This window comes from Eretmochelys imbricata, chromosome 21 (assembly GCF_965152235.1).
Source record: "Eretmochelys imbricata isolate rEreImb1 chromosome 21, rEreImb1.hap1, whole genome shotgun sequence".
Taxonomy (NCBI): domain Eukaryota; kingdom Metazoa; phylum Chordata; order Testudines; family Cheloniidae; genus Eretmochelys; species Eretmochelys imbricata.
The window spans coordinates 18209664-18228692 of NC_135592.1; the positions used below are offsets into that span (position 1 = coordinate 18209664).

Genomic DNA, 19029 nt, shown 5'->3' on the forward strand with positions numbered 1-19029 from the left:
AGTAGCCTGTACTCTGTGGGCCGCAGAGCCCCCCTACAGCAGACTACCTGTGCGCCCGAGTCTCCCTCTCCCTGTAAGAAAGGGGCCTTGATGGGGGGCCGTGAGCACCAGGCACCCCTTGGCCTGCGGGTGGGAGCCCCTGGCACAATGGGCCCCCCCACGGGCGTGGGAGCCCCTGGGGCACGCTCGCTCCCCCAGGCGGAGGGGCGGGGGCCTCGCCACGGCGCCCGGCCGGCCGGACTCTTTTCTCTCCCGGCTCGGCGGAGGTGCACGGCCCGCTCTGGCGGCGCTCGGCGACCAGCGTCTGTTGGTGGATTGTTCGGAGGCGGCTGGCTGAGGAGCTGCCGGCGCCCGAGCCCGGCCATGGCCGAGTTCCTGCCGCCGCCCGAGTGCCCCGTGTTCGAGCCCAGCTGGGAGGAGTTCGCGGACCCCTTCGCCTTCATCCACAAGATCCGACCCATCGCCGAGCAGACCGGCATCTGCAAGGTGCGGCCGCCGCCGGTGAGTGCCCAGGGCCTGGCGCCGCCCGCATGGCGCCGCGAGCGGAGCGGCCCTTTGTGCGCGGCCCGCGGGGGCCCGGGGGAGCGGCGCCGAGCCGGGAGCCCCCGTCGGGCACGGAGCCCGGCCCGCTGGCCCCAGCGCAGGGCTCCGGCCGGCGGAGAGGCTCGGCCGGACCCTGGGGTGGGGGCCGCCCCCCGCCCGCCGAGCAGCCCGCGCTGCCCACGCGCGGCGGAGACGTGGCCTCCCGTGGCAGCAGGGCGCGCGGGCAGCCCGCGGGGCTGTGCCCGCAGCGCGGCCGTGAGGCGAGCCCCGCCGGGCGAGCTGTCCTGCGGCCCGGACAGCCCCGGTGCCCCCCGCCCGGGACGGTGAAAGCGACGCGAAGGCCTTTGTTTCCATACCTGCCGGGAGAGCGGAGCTCGTCCCAGGGCCGGCGGGCTCCGCTCCCCCCCCCGGCGAGGAGCCGGGCTCGGACCGGGGCGAGTCGAGCCGCTGCGTCGAGCCTTAAGCTGCCACCGCGGCCAGATCCTGGCGATTGAACCGCTGCCGTGCGTGGACCTGGAGCCGCCGCTCTGTAGAGACCCCAGCCGGGCAGCTGGCTGGGTGTTGCCCTCCATGTTGGCATTGTCGAGGGCTCGGGCTCTGGCTTCCTCTCTCTGCCTTTCTCTGAGTCCGGAGTGACATTTCTGCGGCCCTCCTAGAGGTTTGGTTTAGTTTAGTTTTTAATAGAGTTACCCATTGTCTTAACTTGAACAACATGTAACTAACTTGTCAGCATAGACTTTTGAATGGTATCTTTTTTCTTTTTGAATCATAGGCAGACATGACCACCATTTTAGAATCCAATACCTAGTGGGAAAAGTAGTAAGTCTTGATCACTCTATACGTGTAAACTGACACTTTAACATGCCGCAAAATGAGCCTGTAATTTCCTTTCTTTAATTGAATAGTTAACACTTCTCAGATTTTATTGGCTGGAGTTAGTATAAAAAAGCTTGAAGTGTAGTTCTAATCCTTGTTTTTATGTAAAACAGTGAACTAGAATTACTTTGGTGAGAGGGGTCTTGTTGAATAAAGATTTAGCTTGATAAAAGTGGGTGTACATTGTCTTTATTTTGAGGAAAGTGTTCTTATCCTAAAGGATAGGGTGGTATAGGTATCTTGAAATAGCTAATGTGACAACAACAAGAAGAGTAGCTGCTACTCTCTTTATTTAAGTGATCAAAAGAGTTAAGTCTCCTCCAATAAGAGGTGAGGATAAAGACACATTTTTGTGGGCTTCATTTCAGAAATAATTTCTCTGCACTCTGAGTATCAAGAGTTTTATATATGAACTTTTTGATCATATACTTGGCATTCTTAAACATATTGAACTGAAATAAAATGAAGTAACTTGCTGTATTTTACACACTGAGACTATAAATGTTCATAATCAGATTGAGTAAAATAAGCTGCATCATACACTAAGATCTACAGATAATACTGTCTTTTGGAAGAGGACCCACAACATTGCAATTGCATGTATGCACACACACACACGCTTCTTAACTCAGTAATTAGTGAAAAAGGGCAAAAATGTGTATTACCTGTGTACTGTGAAGCTAAGTGCCGACTTCATAATTGAGGTTATAAAACCGTTTTTATTACCCCCCCCCCCAATTTGTGTAGAATAATTCTCTCTGGATGGGATATGATCAGCTATGGTTTTCAGCAACTGATCAAAACTGACGTTTTATATACCCTTTTCGAAGAACCACTTTTCAAAACTAATGTATATGCTGTTTGCTTGCTAGTTTACTATTAATTTTGTTCTATATGATTTCTTAAGAGCTATGCTCCTTAACGGGGAAGTCAGAAATGGATGGGACCTCTACAGGCTAAAATAATTTAATGCACCTTTGTCCCCTTGCCAAAGAAAGATATGTTTTCAATTATCTAACCCGTCCCTCCTACCCTCACCCCCCCCAAAAAAAACCTCACCAAAATGGCAAAATCCAACTGATACTGGTTATATGAATGACTATATATTTCACTGGCTTTTTGATGGGAATTCTTTGTGGGGATCAGCAAACATGTGGACAAGGGTGATGCAGTGCAGCCATAGAGTACTGGGATTTTCAGAAAGCCTTTGACAAGGTCCCTCACCAAAGGCTCTTAGGCAAACTAAGCAGCTGTTGGATAAGAGGAAAGGTCCTCTCATGGATCAGTGACCAGTTAAAAGACAAGAAACAAAGGGTAGGAGTAAATGATCAGTTTTCAGAATGGAGAGAGGTTAAAAAAAAGGTATCTCCCAGGAATCTGTATGTGGCTAGTGTTCAACATATTCATAAATGATCTGGAAAAAAGGGTGAACAGTGAGGTAGCAAAATTTGCAGATAGTTAAGTTGTAAGCAGACTGTGAAGTGTTACAAAGGGATCTCCAAAACCGGGCAACAAAATGGCAGGTGACAGTCAGTGTTGGTAAGTGCAATGTAGTGCATATTGGAAATTATTATCCCAACTATACATACAAAGTGATGGGGTATAAATTAGCTGTTACCACTCAAGAAAGAGATTTTGGACTAATTGTGGATAGTTCTCTGAAAACATCTGCTCAATCTGCAGTGGCGTTCCAAAAAGCGAACGTTAGGAACCACTCGGAAAAGGATAGATAAGACAGTAAATATCATAATGACTCTATATAAATCCATGGAACGCCCATATCTTGAATACTGTGTGCAGTTCTGGTTGCCCTATACCCTATCTCAAAAAAGATATATTAGAAATGGAAAAAGTACAGAGCAGGGCAACAAAATGATTAGAGATATGGAACAGCTTCCATATGAAGAGAGATTTAAAAAGACCTGGAATATTCAGCTTGGAAAAGAGACCACTGAAGGGGAGGAATATGATAGAGGCCTATAAAATCATGAATGGTGTGGAAAAAGTGAATAATGAAGTGTTGTTTACCCCTTCACATAACACAAGAATTAGGGGTCGCCTGATGAAATTAATAGGCTGCAGGTTTAAACCAACCAAAATGAAGTACTTCTTCACACAACACATGGTCAACCTGTGGAACTCATTGTCAGGGGATGTTGTGCAGACCAAAAGTGTAACTTGGTTCAAAAAAGAATTAGACAAGTTCATGGCTATTAGCCAAGATGGTCAGGGATGCAACCCTGTGCTTCCCCTAATCCTCTGACTGCCAGATCCTGGGACTGATCACTTGATGATTGTCCTGTTCTGTTCATTCCCTTTGAAGCGTTTGGTACTGGTCACTGTCGGAAGACAGGACACTGGGCTAGATGGACCATTGGTATGTATATTCTTATGTTTTTAATGTACATATTTAGAGCCAGGTTGAGAACGGGGGGCGGAGGGATAGCTCAATGGTTTGAGCTTTGGCCTGCTAAACCTAGGGTTGTGAGTTCAATCCTTGAGGGAGCTATTTAGGGATCTGGGGCAAGAATTGGGGATTGATCCTGCTTTGAGCAGGGGGTTGGACTAGATGACCTCCTGAGGTTCCTTCCAACCCTGATATTCTATGAACAGTGGGAGGTCCTGGTGTAGAACACTTCATGTCTAAATGGAAGCGGTGCCCTCATGAAAATCTGGCCCCCATAGCTGTTGTTTATCCTAGATACTTGATCCAGTCAGAGTACCAGTAGTACAGTGTGTCCACATTATTTTAAGGCTTGCTTAAATTCCTATAAAGTCTCTGTTCAATGCTATTTCTAGTCCTTTTTCTCAAAATGGAGTCTGGATGAATGCTTATTCCCAGTTCTTCCTGAGAAAGTGCTGAAGCATTTGAAAAGCTTTGTGTTCCTGGTCTACAGTAGTGTCAGTATGATCCTGCTGATCTCAGAAGTAATAGGATGAGGAAGAATTTTTTTCCATAAAACCAGGATATTTGTTAGCCTTTGTTGGTTCTTATGGTGTAACATGGAGACCTTTATTTGAGGTGAAATAAATCCCAAGAATGTACACAGTGCAGCAAAGGTTGAAATCTAAAAATATCCAGGAGAATGAGCCTCTCTGAGCCTTACCTACATTCTTTACAGGATCTGCCTCCCAGCTCACTCTGAGGCAAACAGACATTACTGCCTGCCAGTGTCCAGATGAGCATGGAATTCATAATGCAGTCACTAGTCTTGCATTCACTATCACTTGTGTTGCACTTGTGGATAATCATCAGTGGATGGAAGAAGGCTTTTGGGTATGAGTCACAGCCAAAGACTGGTGGAACCTAGTTGTAGTCGTGATCTGGAATGACCAGAATTGGCGGCATAACTGCAGGATCAGAAAGGAGACATTTCTTTACCACTTTGGTAGATTAACCCTCACGTTTCAGTGCCATATCACAAGGATGAGAGCTCCCTATGCTATGGAAAAGAATGGTAATGGCAGTGGAAGCTCTCCATTTGTGATAGTTACTGGTCTTCTGGTGCACCAGTTTGGTGTTGATAAATCCCTGGCAGGTACTGTTGTGGTGAAAGCTTTGCAGGGGATGTGATCAAGATGGCCAGTGTGTCAGAAATCATTGAGGGATTAAGCAGCTGAGAGCATGGGCAGCAGGTATAATAGGCCAGGGGAGGCACTGCCACTGCTACCAGACTCCTGGTTGCGGCCTGTGGGGGTGGGGTTTGTTTTATTATGCCCCATGCAGGTTCCGGGGCGGCTGAGGCGGCGGTATGTGCTATTCAGCTTTCTGGGTTCATCAATAATCTCCCTGGACACCAGAGAGAATACTGATGAACTCAGGAAGCTGAATAGCAAATACCACCTACTCAGCTGCCCTGGAACCTGCATGGGGTATATGAAACACTTATTTGGACGAAGTATGAGGCTTTTCCCCACAGAAGCTTGGAGTCTGGGGAGGTGAGGCACGGCTGCGGCTGGCCCGGGGCTCCTTGGGACTCCTTGAGGGGAGGAGATGGGACTCATGGCTCTGGCTGTGGCGGAGGGACGAGTTCTCTGGGCTCCAGCTGTGCGGGGAGGTTGATTGAGAACCATTTTATCTCAAGAGTATATTTTATACTGCCTCCCCAAGAAGTTGAGTCCATCAACAGGAAGGGGTACTACCTTATGGCAATGCCAGAATTCCCCAGAACTCTGGGTTTTCTAAAGTGGTCAAAGGGAATTCCCTTCTCTCCTCCTCCTCCCCCTCCCATTTCCACCAGCATTGACATTAAATTTAAAACTGGAATGAACCTTCTGGGTCATGAAATCCAGGCCCCTGTTCTCACAGGCAAGCCTGTTAAGTGATTGTGTTTTGTTTCATTTGTATTCAGGGTGCCCCTGCAATACCTACATTTGCCATTTTTGACCTACATTGACTAATTTTAGCAGTTATTATGTTTTCCTGCTGCTTTTTATGTAACATGGAAAAGCAAAGGTGAAGTTTTCTGTGAATAGTGGTGTGCTGAGGAAGCTGTACTGGCATCAAACTATGCACAGGCAGCACAGCTTGTGATTGGTGCACTGCATAAAGTAGAAATGTGTTGTTGATATATTCTCAAACTAAGAGTGGGAAAATTGGATACAGAACAGTGGATTTAATATGAACTAGTATTATGTTTATATGCTGTGAAGTGGTGAGATTTCTTTTTTATGCATTTAAAGTAAGGCTGGGCAAACTTTTTGGCCTGAGGGCCACATCGGGATTGCGAAACGGCACGGAGGGCCGGGTAGGGAAGGCTGTGCCCCCCAAACAACCTGGCTCCCTTCCCCTGACTGCCCCCCCTGCGAACTCCTGACCCATCCCACCCCCCCTGCTCCTTGTCCCCTGACCGCCTCCTCCAGGGACCCCCCGCCCCTAACCGCCCCCCCAGGAGCCCACCCTCTATCCAACCCCCCCGACTGCCCCGATCCCTGTCCACTGCCCTGACCCCTAACAGAGCCCCTGGAACCCCCGATCCATCCAGCCCCCCCCCCTTGTCCCCTGACTGCCCCATCCGACCCCTCCCGCTCCCTGCCTCCTGACTGCCTCCTGTGACCTCCTGCCCCTTATTCAACTAACTCCCACCCCCTTACCATGCCGCTCAGAGTGGCAGAACAGGCTTATTGGAAAGCTTGGGAGGTGGGTGGGCGCAAGCCATAGAATCATAGAATATCAGGGTTGGAAGGGACCTCAGGAGGTCATCTAGTCCAACCCCCTGCTCAAAAGCAGGACCTATACCCAATTAAATCATCCCAGCCAGGGCTTTGTCAAGCCTGACCTTAAAAACTTCTAAGGAAGGAGATTCCACCACCTCCCTAGGCAACGCATTCCAGTGTTTCACCACCCTCCTAGTGAAAAAGTTTTTCCTAATATCCAACCTAAACCTCCCCCACTGCAACTTGAGACCATTACTCCTTGTCCTGTCCTCTTCCACCACTGAGAATAGTCTAGATCCATCCTCTCTGGAACTACCTCTCAGGTAGTTGAAAGCAGCTATCAAATCCCCCCTCATTCTTCTACTCTGCAGACTAAACAATCCCAGTTCCCTCAGCCTCTCCTCCTAACTCATGTGTTCCAGACCCCTAATCATTTTTGTTGCCCTTCGCTGGACTCTCTCCAATTTATCCACATCCTTCTTGTAGTGTGGGGCCCAAAACTGGACACAGTACTCCAGATGAGGCCTCACCAATGTCGAATAGAGGGGGACGATCACGTCCCTCGATCTGCTCGCTATGCCCCTACTTATACATCCCAAAATGCCATTGGCCTTCTTGGCAACAAGGGCACACTGCTGGCTCATATCCAGCTTCTCGTCCACTGTAACCCCTAGGTCCTTTTCTGCAGAACTGCTGCCTAGCCATTCGGTCCCTAGTCTGTAGCTGTGCATTGGGTTCTTCCATCCTAAGTGCAGGACCCTGCACTTATCCTTATTGAACCTCATCAGATTTCTTTTGGCCCAATCCTCCAATTTGTCTAGGTCCCTCTGTATCCTATCCCTGCCCTCCAGCGTATCTACCACTCCTCCCAGTTTAGTATCATCCGCAAATTTGCTGAGTGCAATACACACCATCCTCCAGATCATTTATGAAGATATTGAACAAAACCGGCCCCAGGACCGACCCCTGGGGCACTCCACTTGACACCAGCTGCCAACTAGACATGGAGCCATTGATCACTACCGTTGAGCCCGACAATCTAGCCAACTTTCTACCCACCTTATAGTGCATTCATCCAGCCCATGCTTCCTTAACTTGCTGACAAGAATACTGTGGGAGACCGTGTCAAAAGCTTTGCTAAAGTCAAGATACAATACATCCACTGCTTTCCCTTCATCCACAGAACCAGTAATCTCATCATAGAAGGCAATTAGATTAGTCAGGCATGACCTTCCCTTGGTGAATCCATGCTGACTGTTCCTGATCACTTTCCTCTCCTCTAAGTGCTTCAGGAGCCCTGCGTGGCGGCATGACTGTGGGGGAGTGGGGACACTGGGGGAGGGGCTGGGGGCTGGTTAGCCTCCCTGGCCAGGAGCTCAGGGGCCTGGCAGGACAGTCCCGCGGGCCATAGTTTGCCCACCTCTGGTTTAGAGTATGCTTTATTTATTATGCTTTTTATTTACATGATGAATACATTTAAGGAGTAGGTTATTGTAAAATTTGGCATTCATGTGGTTGGGTTATAATCTGGATAACACCATGGATTTGTTGGTGAGGACACTTCATGGTGTATTGATGTTTAAGAACAGTATCATTGCAGTACAGATTGACTATCTATAGTGATGCAATGCTTTACAAAATATGAGGTCTAAGAAGAGGAAAAGTAGAGAGAGGTTATTCATGGAGGTGCACTGGTACACAAACAAGGATTCAATCTTGGTTGGAGGAGTATAAAATAAGGGTCATGGCAGGATAAGAATCTTAAATTCATGAAAAGGAAGGACTGATTCCAGTAGAAGAACAAGGAAATGATGCAAAAATTTGAGGTGCAGAGGGAAGACCAAGAGATAACATTATACTCTAACTATCTTACAGTTCAGCTCTGACATTAAGAAAGTAACATGTACAAGAGGAAGGGAGTATGTCTGGAAGATCTTAAAGAGCAGCTACTATTTTTAAATCAGCAAGTCCAGATAACGTGTATCCAATAATTTTAAAAGAACTGGCTGAGGAGCTCGCTGGACCATTAATGTTGATTTTTAATAAGTCTTGGAGCACTAGGGAAGTTCCAGTAGACTGGAAGAAAGCTAATGTTGGCCAATATTTAGAAAGGGTAAATGGTATTACCCAGTTATTTATAGGTCTGTCTGTTTGACATCAGTCCTGGGCAAGATAATGGACCAGCTGTTACGGGACTCGATTATAAAGAATTAAAGGAGGGTAATGTAATTAATTGCAATCAGAATTGGTTTATGGAAAATGTATCCTGTCAAACTAACTTGACATCTTTTTGTGATGAGATTACAAATTTGGTTGATAAAGTTAATAGTGTTGACGTAAACATACTTATAAACTTCTGTAAGGCATTTGACCTGGTACCACATGACGTTTTGATTTAAAAAACAAATAACTTAGAACAATATAAAATTAACCTGGCACACACAAAATGGAATAAAAACTGGCTAACTGTTTGGTCTCAGTATGTAACAATAAACGGGAAATCATCAAGTGTGTATGTTTCTGGTGGGGTCCTTCAGGGATCGTTTCTTGGCTCTGTGCTATTTAACATTTTTATCAGTGACCTGGAAGAAAACATAAAATCATCACTGATAAAATTACAGAGGACACAAACATTGGGGGAATGGTAAATAATGAAGAGGACAGGTCACTGATTCAGAGTGACCTAGATCGCTTGGTAAACTGGGCACAAGCAAACAATATGTGTTTTAATGTGTTTAAATGTAAATGAATCCATCTGGGAACAAAGAATGGAGGCCATATTTACAGGATGGGGGAAGTCTGTCCTGAGAAGCACTGACTCCGAAAAAGATGTGGGGGTTGTGGTGGATAATCAACTGAATATGTGTGTGACACTGTGGCCAAAAAAGCCAATGCAGTCCCAGGCTGCATAAATCGGGAAATCTGGAATAGGAATAAAGAGGTTATTTTACCTCTGTATTTGGCACTGCTGCTGGAATACTGTGTCCTTTTCTGGTGCTCACAATTGAAGGATGTTGATAAATTGGAGATGGTTCAAAGAAGAGCCACAAGAATGATTAAAGGCTTAGAAAACATCCCTTGTAGTGCTAGACTCAAGGAGCTCAGTCTATTTAATTGAACAAAGAGAAGGTCAAGAGGTGACTTGATTAGTCTGTAACAGTGGAAATTAGTCTCTCTTCATTTGTGAACCCCTAAAATATTTCAAGTGGAGGTATGGATCCTTTGGAAATCTTAAACGTAATCTGCAGACCTGCAGGGGTCCTTGGACCACAGGTTGAAAACCACTATAAGTATCTGTATCGGGAACACATCTTGATAATGAACTTCTCAGTTTAACCGAGAAAGGTATAACACTGTCCAGTGGCTAGAAATCGAAGTTGGACAAATTCAGACTGGAATAATAGTTTAAAATTTTGATGGTGAGAGTAATTAACCATTGGAACAATTTGCCAAGGGTTGTGATGGATTCTCCATCAGTCACAATTTTTAAATCAAAATTGGACGTTTTTCTAAAAGATCTTCTTTAGAAATTATTTTTGGGAGGTTCTGTGGCCTGTTATATAGGAGTTCAGATGAGATGATCACAATGATTCCATCTGAACTTGGAATGTATGGATTTAGGGACAATATTTTCTCTTACGAGTGCATTTTGTTAGAGTACTCCTTCAGGTTTCCACTTCCTTGTCGTGGAATGGAAAACCTCGAAAAAGGTTTGTGTGGGAGCTGAGGATTAGAGTGCAGTCCAATTGCTGTTGTCCTGATTGATGCCATGTTTTTGGGCAGGTGGTTCAGAGGCTAGTTTTCAGCAGTCAGTTTTTGTTGGGCCTTTATTTGTTAAACAATTCCAACTGCAATTGTCAGTCTTCCCTTTGCATCTCCCTCTCATTCCTTATATATTTTGAATAATTTCCTTGTCCTTCTACTGGAATCATTCCTTCCTTTTCATTAATTTAAGATTATTGTCCTACCTTTTGGTGATAATTACTCTTATTTTATATTCCTTCAACCAAGCCTGAAACCTTGTTTGTGTATCAGTGCACCTCCCATGAATATCCTTTCTCTGCTTTTCCTCCTCTTAGACATCACATTTTCTCTTTGGACTAGAAATTGAAGGGATAGCGTACTACAGGGATGTTGTCATTATCCCAAAATCAAGCAGTAAAAATGAGGAAACTCAAGCTGAAGTACTATTAAATGCTAAAAGAAAAGGAGTACTTGTGGCACCTTAGAGACTAACCAATTTATTTGAGCATAAGCTTTTGTGAGCTACAGCTCACTTCATCGGATGATCTAAGGTGCCACAAGTACTCCTTTTCTTTTTGCGAATACAGACTAACACGGCTGCTACTCTGAAACCTATTAAATGCTAAAATGTTAAGGTATGGAAATGCACAGTTGGCACCTAAACAACCATAAGTCCACTCTGATAAACATTTTAAAGCAGGTCCAGATAACTCCAACCCCAGTTGTCTGTGGAGCTGTCTGGATTGTTGGTGTTAAATTTTCAATAAATCTTGGAATTCAGGGAAAGCTTGAGAGTACTGGAAGAAAACCAATGTGCCCAGTTAGCTTGACATACTCTTGGACAAAATAATGGAATGGCTGAGAAGAGACTCTCAGTAAGGACCTAAATAAGCTGGTAACTGTTGCCATTCAACATAATAAAATGAAAAATGGGCCCTTTCAGATGGGCTTGGTAATGTAATTGCTTCAAAAAACAAGTTTGATAAAGGTAATTGTGTTAACATTTTTTTTGACTTATATAACTCATTTGAATTAAAAATCAGTATTATGCAAAATCAATATAGCACATTGAATGGCTTAGAAACTAGCTAAGAAGTTAATGTAATTGTTCATAAGGAATCAATAATAGATTTTTTTTTTCAATGGGGATGTCACTGGTTCTCAGGGCACTGCTATCTAATATTTTTATCAAAGATCTGGAAGAAAATTTAATTGGTGATTAAAATTTGCAGGGAGCAGTGGAGTGGTAAATAATGGTGTGGATAGATTACTGTTACATAGCCATTTGGATTGCTTGATAAATTGGGCATGATGAAACAATAAGCATTTCAGTTTGGCTACATGCAAGGCCATACATCTACGAACAAAGAATGTAGATCACACTTTCAGGATGAGGGACTTGGTCTTAAAGGCCAAATGAGTTAAAAGTGTTTAAACTCTTTCACTGTCCAACATTAAAACAGTTATATAAAGGTTCATTTTTTTTTCCCAGAGAAGTCGTTGTTTATTTGGTTTGTTGGCAAATGCCCAAAAGCATTTTAAAGTTGAAAGTTTATTGACCAAACACAAGAAAGAACAAAAAATCAAAACAAGCATTGATATTGAAACGGAAACTGAGGAATTATGCAAAAACATTCAAAACCTATTTAAGTCTCTCTCTTTTTGGAGGGAAAATATCAGTCTCTTATTTTCACCAATAACCTTTCTTTGATGAAAAGGACAGGTTTAATTTTACTCTATCCTGATGTATGAAGGGTATTTATTCACTTCTACTTTTTTTCCCCCCAGACAGACACAAGGGGATGAAAGATGGGCTAGAAAAGGTGGGGCAAATACGGCTTTTGTTGATGATTTTTGGAACACTGGACGGTTGTTCAGTTACAAATGGATGCTTTTTGACTGGCAGGTTGACCATAACATCTGTTGCTTGGACCCTGGTTTGCATTCTGGTCAGGGACATTATCTGGTTGGATCCTTTTCTCCTTAGATGGGGGCAGGTTTGTGGATATCTCATCTTGCTGTGCTGATGCAGTGCTGTTAATTTCAGGATTTCATGAAAAGCCTAGAGAGAGAGGGTAGGAGGAAAGAAATAGTGGGACAGAAAGTAGCAGAAAAGCGGGGAGGGAGGCAGGACAGGTTCGTAGAATCATAGAATATCAGGGTTGGAAGGGACCTCAGGAGGACATCTAGTCCAACCCCCTGCTCAAAGCAGGACCAATCCCCAACTAAATCATCCCAGCCAGGGCTTTGTCAAGCCTGACCTTAAAAACTTCTAAGGAAGGAGATTCCACCACCTCCCTAGGTAACTCATTCCAGTGTTTCACCACCCTCCTAGTGAAAAAGTTTCTCCTAATATCCAACCTAAACCTCCCCCACTGCAACATGAGACCACTACTCCTTGTTCTGTCATCTGCTACCACTGAGAACAGTCTAGATCCATCCTCTTCGGAACCCCCTTTCAGGTAGTTAAAAGCAGCTATCAAATCCCCCCTCAGGCTTCTCTTCCGCAGACTAAACAATCCCAGTTCCCTCAGCCTCTCCTCATAAATCATGTGTTCCAGTCTCCTAATAATTTTTGTTGCCCTCCACTGAACGTTTTCCAATTTTTCCACATCCTTCTTGTAGTGTGGGGCCCAAACCTGGACACAATACTCCTGATGAGGCCTCACCAATGTTGAATAGAGGGGAATGATCACGTCCCTCGATCTGCTGGCAGTGCCCCTACTTATACATCCCAAAATGCCATTGGCCTTCTTGGCAACAAGGGCAAACTGTTGACTCATACCCAGCTTCTCGTCCACTGTAACCCTTAGGTCCTTTTCTGCAGAACTGCTGCCGAGCCATTCGGTCCCTCGTCTGTAGCGGTGCATGGGATTCTTCTGTCCTAAGTGCAGGACTCTGCACTTGTCCTTGTTGAACTTCATCAGATTTCTTTTGGCCCAATCCTCCAATTTGTCTAGGGCCCTTGGTAACCTATCCCCACCCTCCAGCATATCTACCTCTCCTCCCAGTTTAGTGTCATCTGCAAACTTGCTGAGGGTGCAATCCACACCATCCTCCAGATCATTAATGAAGATATTGAACAAAACCAGCCCGAGGGCCGACCCTTGGGGCACTCCACTCGATACCAACTGCCAACTAGACATGGAGCCATTGATCACTACTCATTGAGACCGACAATCTAGCGAGCTTTCTATCCACCTTATCGTCCATTCATCCAGCCCATACTTCTTTAACTTACTGGCAAGAATACTGTGGGAGACAGTGTCAAAAGCTTTGCTAAAGTCAAGGAACAACACGTCCACTGCTTTTCCCTCATCCACAGAACCAGTTATCTCGTCATAGAAGGCAATTAGATTAGTCAGGCATGACTTACCCTTGGTGATTCCATGCTGACTGTTTCCTCTCCTTAAGTGCTTCAGAACTGATTCCTTGAGGACCTGCTCCATGATTTTTCCAGGGACTGAGGTGAGGCTGACTGGCCTGTAGTTCCTAGGATCCTCCTCCTTCCCTTTTTTACATGTCTTTGTGGTCCTGGCAGTTAGTGATCCCCACTGATGGGCTGAGGACTGGATGTCGTGATATGATTTTCAGGACTCACAGGTGAAAGATAAAATTCCTTAAACAAGAGCAAGGCCTGATTGCCTTCCTCTAGGGGAAAAAATCCTTTGGTCTGCTCTGCTCCCTCTGGCTTGGGGTTGATGAGATGAGAGCAGGTGAGATTTTTCAATCTCTTTTTAAGAATTCAAAAAGTGGAAAAAGTGCGTGGTACAGTTTATCCCCTCATTAGTTTGTCCACAAATTAGGTCTAATAGCTGCCACACCAGATTGTCTATTAATTTCTGGACCCACATCTTCTTGTTTATTAATTCGAATCTCAACATAATCCTTGAATATATCAGGCCTTTTTTGTTTGGACTAATTTAGACTCTGTCTGGTTTTCTTGCACTTGTTCATAACATTCTTTACTGGAAATAACTTGGCCTATTTTCCGTGGTTAGCAGGCAAAAAGTTATGTTGTTACACCTTTGAACTTTTACATACTTTTTACAGTTGAGCTCATAAATAGGGTAAATTTCTAGGCACAGTAATCACAACAGACACTATCCTGGAAGCTGACTGAAAAAGAATTTGGGTTTGTGGTGAAAGCCAATTAAATATGAGTTGCCGGAGGGATGCTGTGGTTGAAGGAGCGAATGCCATACTTGGAAGGTATAAACAGAGGAGTGGGGGACTTTACCTCTGTATACAGCATGGGTGAGACCAATATTGGAGTACAGTGTGCAGTTCTGGTGTCCACATTTAAAAAGAATATTGCAAAAGTGGAGAGGGTACAGCAAAGAGCCTCCAAAATTATTCTAAGTTTGGAAAACATATTTTACAGTGAGAGACTTCAGGAACTTAATCTCTTTAGCTAGTCAAAAAGAAAACTTAGAGAGGACTTCATATATATATATATAATCATAAGCAGCTTCTTGGGGACAAAATACATTAATGGCCATAGTGGCTCAGACCAATGGTCTATCTAGCCCAATATCCTGTCTTCTGACAGTGGTCAATGCCAGATATTTCAAAGGGAATGAACAGAACATGGCAATTATCGAATGATCCATCTCCTTGTTGTCCAATCCCAGCATCTGTCCGGAGAGGCTTAGGAACACAGAGACCATGGGGTTGCATTCCTGACAATCTTGGCTAATAGCCATTCATGGACCTCTCCTCCATGAACTTAGTTAATTGTTTTTGGAACCCAGTTATAGTTTTATACTAAAGGGCCCTTTAGCCTAGTGGAAAAAGATGGAACAAGAACCAATGGCTGGAAGCTGAAGCCAGACAAATACAAATGAGGAATAAGGCATATATTTCTAACAATGAGGGTGATTAACCATTGGAACAAACTACCAAAAGATGTGGTGCATTCTTTTGAGATCTTTATGCTGAGATTGAATTGCTTCTTAAATTATATGCTCTAGTTCAAGCCTAAATTATTAGGTTTGATGCAGGAATTACTAGGTGAAATTCTCTGGTCTGTGTCATACAGGAGAGCAGACTAGGTGATTCTAGTTATGAGATGGTCCCCATTCACTTTAAAACCAGTGAATCTGTCAGCCACTGTCTACGCTTAGCTAAACACTTCATGATGAAAGGGAATAGTAGCCCGTGAGGGTAAGAGTTGTGGGTGGGTGGGGAGGAATGGGATGCTGGGATTTGAGAATCACAGAGAAACTGAACTGAGAGTGTTAAGAATGGGTTGGGTAGCAGCCACTTGTACTGCACATACAGGGGAGAGAAAAGTGGTTGAGGGGAAGAGGTGGACTGTTGTGTCCTCCTGTGAGTCTCTATCTGCCTTTTACAAATATTAATGGCAACATACATCAGAACTTGGGAAAACACTTCCCCCAAGCGTCACACATGCAGAGTTTCCACCAGTACGTTTTACAGTTAAAAAGATGCAAATTTCAGTTCCTCCTTAAGGTGCCTATGTCATGACCTCTGGAATCTTCTGCTGAGTGGTATCCATTGGGCCCTTTATCCCCTGCCCCTTGCAGAGGATTCTGAGGGTATAAAGTGGAGAGTGTAGTCACTCGGAACTGCCAAAGGTACATCAAGCTCATATCACACACAGCTTTTCTTATGTTTCTCAACTTCTCTTCTGCCCTTTCAAGGCTATTTTTGTTTTTAAGTTAGAAAAACTGACTGAGAAACTAGCTTTTTCTTTAAAAAGAAAAGGTGCTCACCCAGGATGGCAGTGCTTCTGAAGTGAAGTCAAATAAATCTGGCAATGTGTGGGTCCAGCTTCTGGATCCGAGAAATTTGCTCAGTGCAGTTGTTCTCTACCCAGTTTAAGCAGTGTCCAGGAGGCCCCCTTCACCCCCTAGTCTCATCTGACTGGCTCAGCCAGATGCTGAGGATCTGGCACTGTCACCCAAAACTGCTGGCATATGCAGCCTCAAGTCCCTGGATCTGTTGGGGGTGAAGGGAAATCAAGGCTGATGCTGAGGATCCAGCACTGCTGACCCAGGTGAATCACATGGAGAGTGGCTCTGTGCTTGGCAAAAGTAACATAGAGTTTCTGGTGCCAAAGACCAGTTTCAATTGACATTATGACTAGTATATGCAGTACCATGGACATAAGAATGGCCATACTGGGTCAGATCAAAGGTCCATCTAGCCCAGTATCCTGTCTTCCGACAGTGGCCAATGCCATGTGCCCCAGAGGGAATGAACAGATAATCATCAAGTGATCCATTCCAAGTTGCTCATTCCCAGCTTCTGGCAAACAGATGGAACAGGGTGCAGAGTAGGGTATCATGATAGTGTCTGGTCCAAGCTGATGCTATCGGTACTCGGAGCTAGTGAACTTACTCATTCAGTGGCCCATCACCCAGCTGTCCCAGACCTAATCTCAGTTCAATGACCCATTAACCAGTGATCCTGGACCTTGTCTCTCAGTGCAGTGGATGAATCCTACATCGGTCATCATCGGCTATTTCTCGATACGGGGGTGATGTCTACTGCGGGGAGAAAGGTCATTCAGAGACTTAAGATGGCTCAGGAGTCCAATCTGTTCTCTATACGTTTTTCCACATATAAGACAGGTGGTTGTTTGGAGAGAGCACAACTGCTGGCCAGGATGTTGTACACTTTCCTTCCTCTGCCGTTTCTCAGCCTCTTGAGCAAGACGATTCTCTTCAAAATGAGGTGAAGCTTGATAGGTGATGCGAAGCCATTGCACCCTATTGTCAGCCAGCTCTTCCCAATTCGTGGAGTCAGTGCCTCCCTTCTTAAGATGTATTTGGGTGTCCTTGTAGCGTTTCCTCTGTCCCCCGTGAATTCTCTTACCATGACTAAATTGAGAACAGAGGTATATAAGTATCACCCATCTGCAGACAGTGGCCAGTCCAGCAAAGTTGATGTTTCATAATTTTTGCCTCAACACTGATGATGTTGGCACAGAGAGAACACTGGCATTGATGTGACGATCTTCCCATCTGATAGAGAGAATCTTCCTAAGGCAGTGTTGGCGGTACCACTACAGATGCTTATTGCTTTGGTATGTCATCCATGTCTCACACCCATAAAGAAGATTAGTCTTAGCAGTGGATGTATTGTTTCTTGACTTTAGCAAAGCTTTTGACACGGTCTCCCACAGTATTCTTGCCAGCAAGTTAAAGAAGTATGGGCTGGATGAATGCACTATAAGGTGGGTAGAAAGTTGGCTAGATTGTCGGGCTCAACGGGTAGTGATCAATGGCTCCATGTCTAGTTGGCAGCCGGTGTCAAGTGGAGTGCCCCAGGGGTTGGTCCTGGGGCCGGTTTTGTTCAATATCTTCATAAATGATCTGGAGGATGGTGTGGATTGCACTCTCAGCAAATTTGCGGATGATACTAAACTAGGAGGAGTGGAAGATACGCTGGAGGGCAGGGATAGGATACAGAGGACCCTAGACAAATTGGAGGATTGGGCCAAAAGAAATCTGATGAGGTTCAATAAGGATAAGTGCAGGGTCCTGCACTTAGGACAGAAGAACCCAATGCACAGCTACAGACTAGGGACCGAATGGCTCAGCAGCAGTTCTGCGGAAAAGGACCTAGGGGTTACAGTGGACGAGAAGCTGGATATGAGTCAGCAGTGTGCCCTTGTTGCCAAGAAGGCCAATGGCATTTTGGGATGTATAAGTAGGGGCATAGCGAGCAGATCGAGGGACGTGATCGTCCTCCTCTATTCGACATTGGTGAGGCCTCATCTGGAGTACTGTGTCCAGTTTTGGGCCCCACACTACAAGAAGGATGTGGATAAATTGGAGAGAGTCCAGCGAAGGGCAACAAAAATGATTAGGGGTCGGAACACATGAGTTATGAGGAGAGGCTGAGGGACCTGGGATTGTTTAGTCTGCAGAAGAGAAGAATGAGGGGGGATTTGATAGCTGCTTTCAACTACCTGAGAGGTGGCTCCAGAGAGGATGGTTCTAGACTATTCTCAGTAGAAGAGGACAGGACAAGGAGTAATGGTCTCAAGTTGCAGTGGGGGAGGTTTAGGTTGGATATTAGGAAAAGCTTTTTCACTAGGAGGGTGGTGAAACACTGGAATGCGTTACCTAGGGAGGTGGTAGAATCTCCTTCCTTAGGAGTTTTTAAGGTCAGGCTTGACAAAGCCCTGGCTGGGATGATTTAATTGGGGATTGGTCCTGCTTTGAGCAGGGGGGGTTGGACTGGATGACCTCCTGAGGTCCCTTCCAACCCTGATGTTCTATGATTCTATGATTCATAGAGAGGGGATGATTACTGCATTGAAAATGTTAACAGTAAGGATAACTAACCATCAGGATAGTTGACTGGTGGAAATGGTGGATTCTTGTTCACTTGGCGTCTTAATTTTGACTGATATCTAGTCTTGATTAATGTTCTAGTTAAACCACAACATGGAGTATATACTGTGAAATTATGAGAAATTAATGGTCCCTCCTTGGCTTTAAAACTATGAATCTTTTGAGATAAACCAAAATAACTAACGTTAAATTCAACTGGTTAGGAGAGCTACTTGAAATATGAGTGTGAATGTACAGAGGTACTGGTAAATAACCTTTCTTTTTCAGTTCACAAGAACATCACTTGAATTTCAGATTGAATTTTGCTGATATTATGTATATTTATACTCCAATTTAGTTTATTCAATTGTAGCTGTAATATTGACATGGTCAGGCAAAC

At 44.9% G+C, this 19029-nt stretch overlaps 1 protein-coding gene across 2 annotated transcripts in view; it reads left to right on the top strand.

Annotated features, from left to right (window-relative positions):
• The first annotated feature begins 311 nt into the window (after positions 1-311).
• Positions 312-19029, top strand: part of KDM5B (lysine demethylase 5B) — a 185349-nt gene continuing 166631 nt past the window's right edge. For both annotated transcript variants that reach the window (XM_077839601.1, XM_077839602.1), the window contains exon 1: positions 312-501. In XM_077839601.1, coding sequence (XP_077695727.1) covers positions 364-501 — 138 coding nt within the window. In that variant the 5' untranslated portion in view covers positions 312-363. The remainder of the gene's footprint in view (positions 502-19029) is intronic.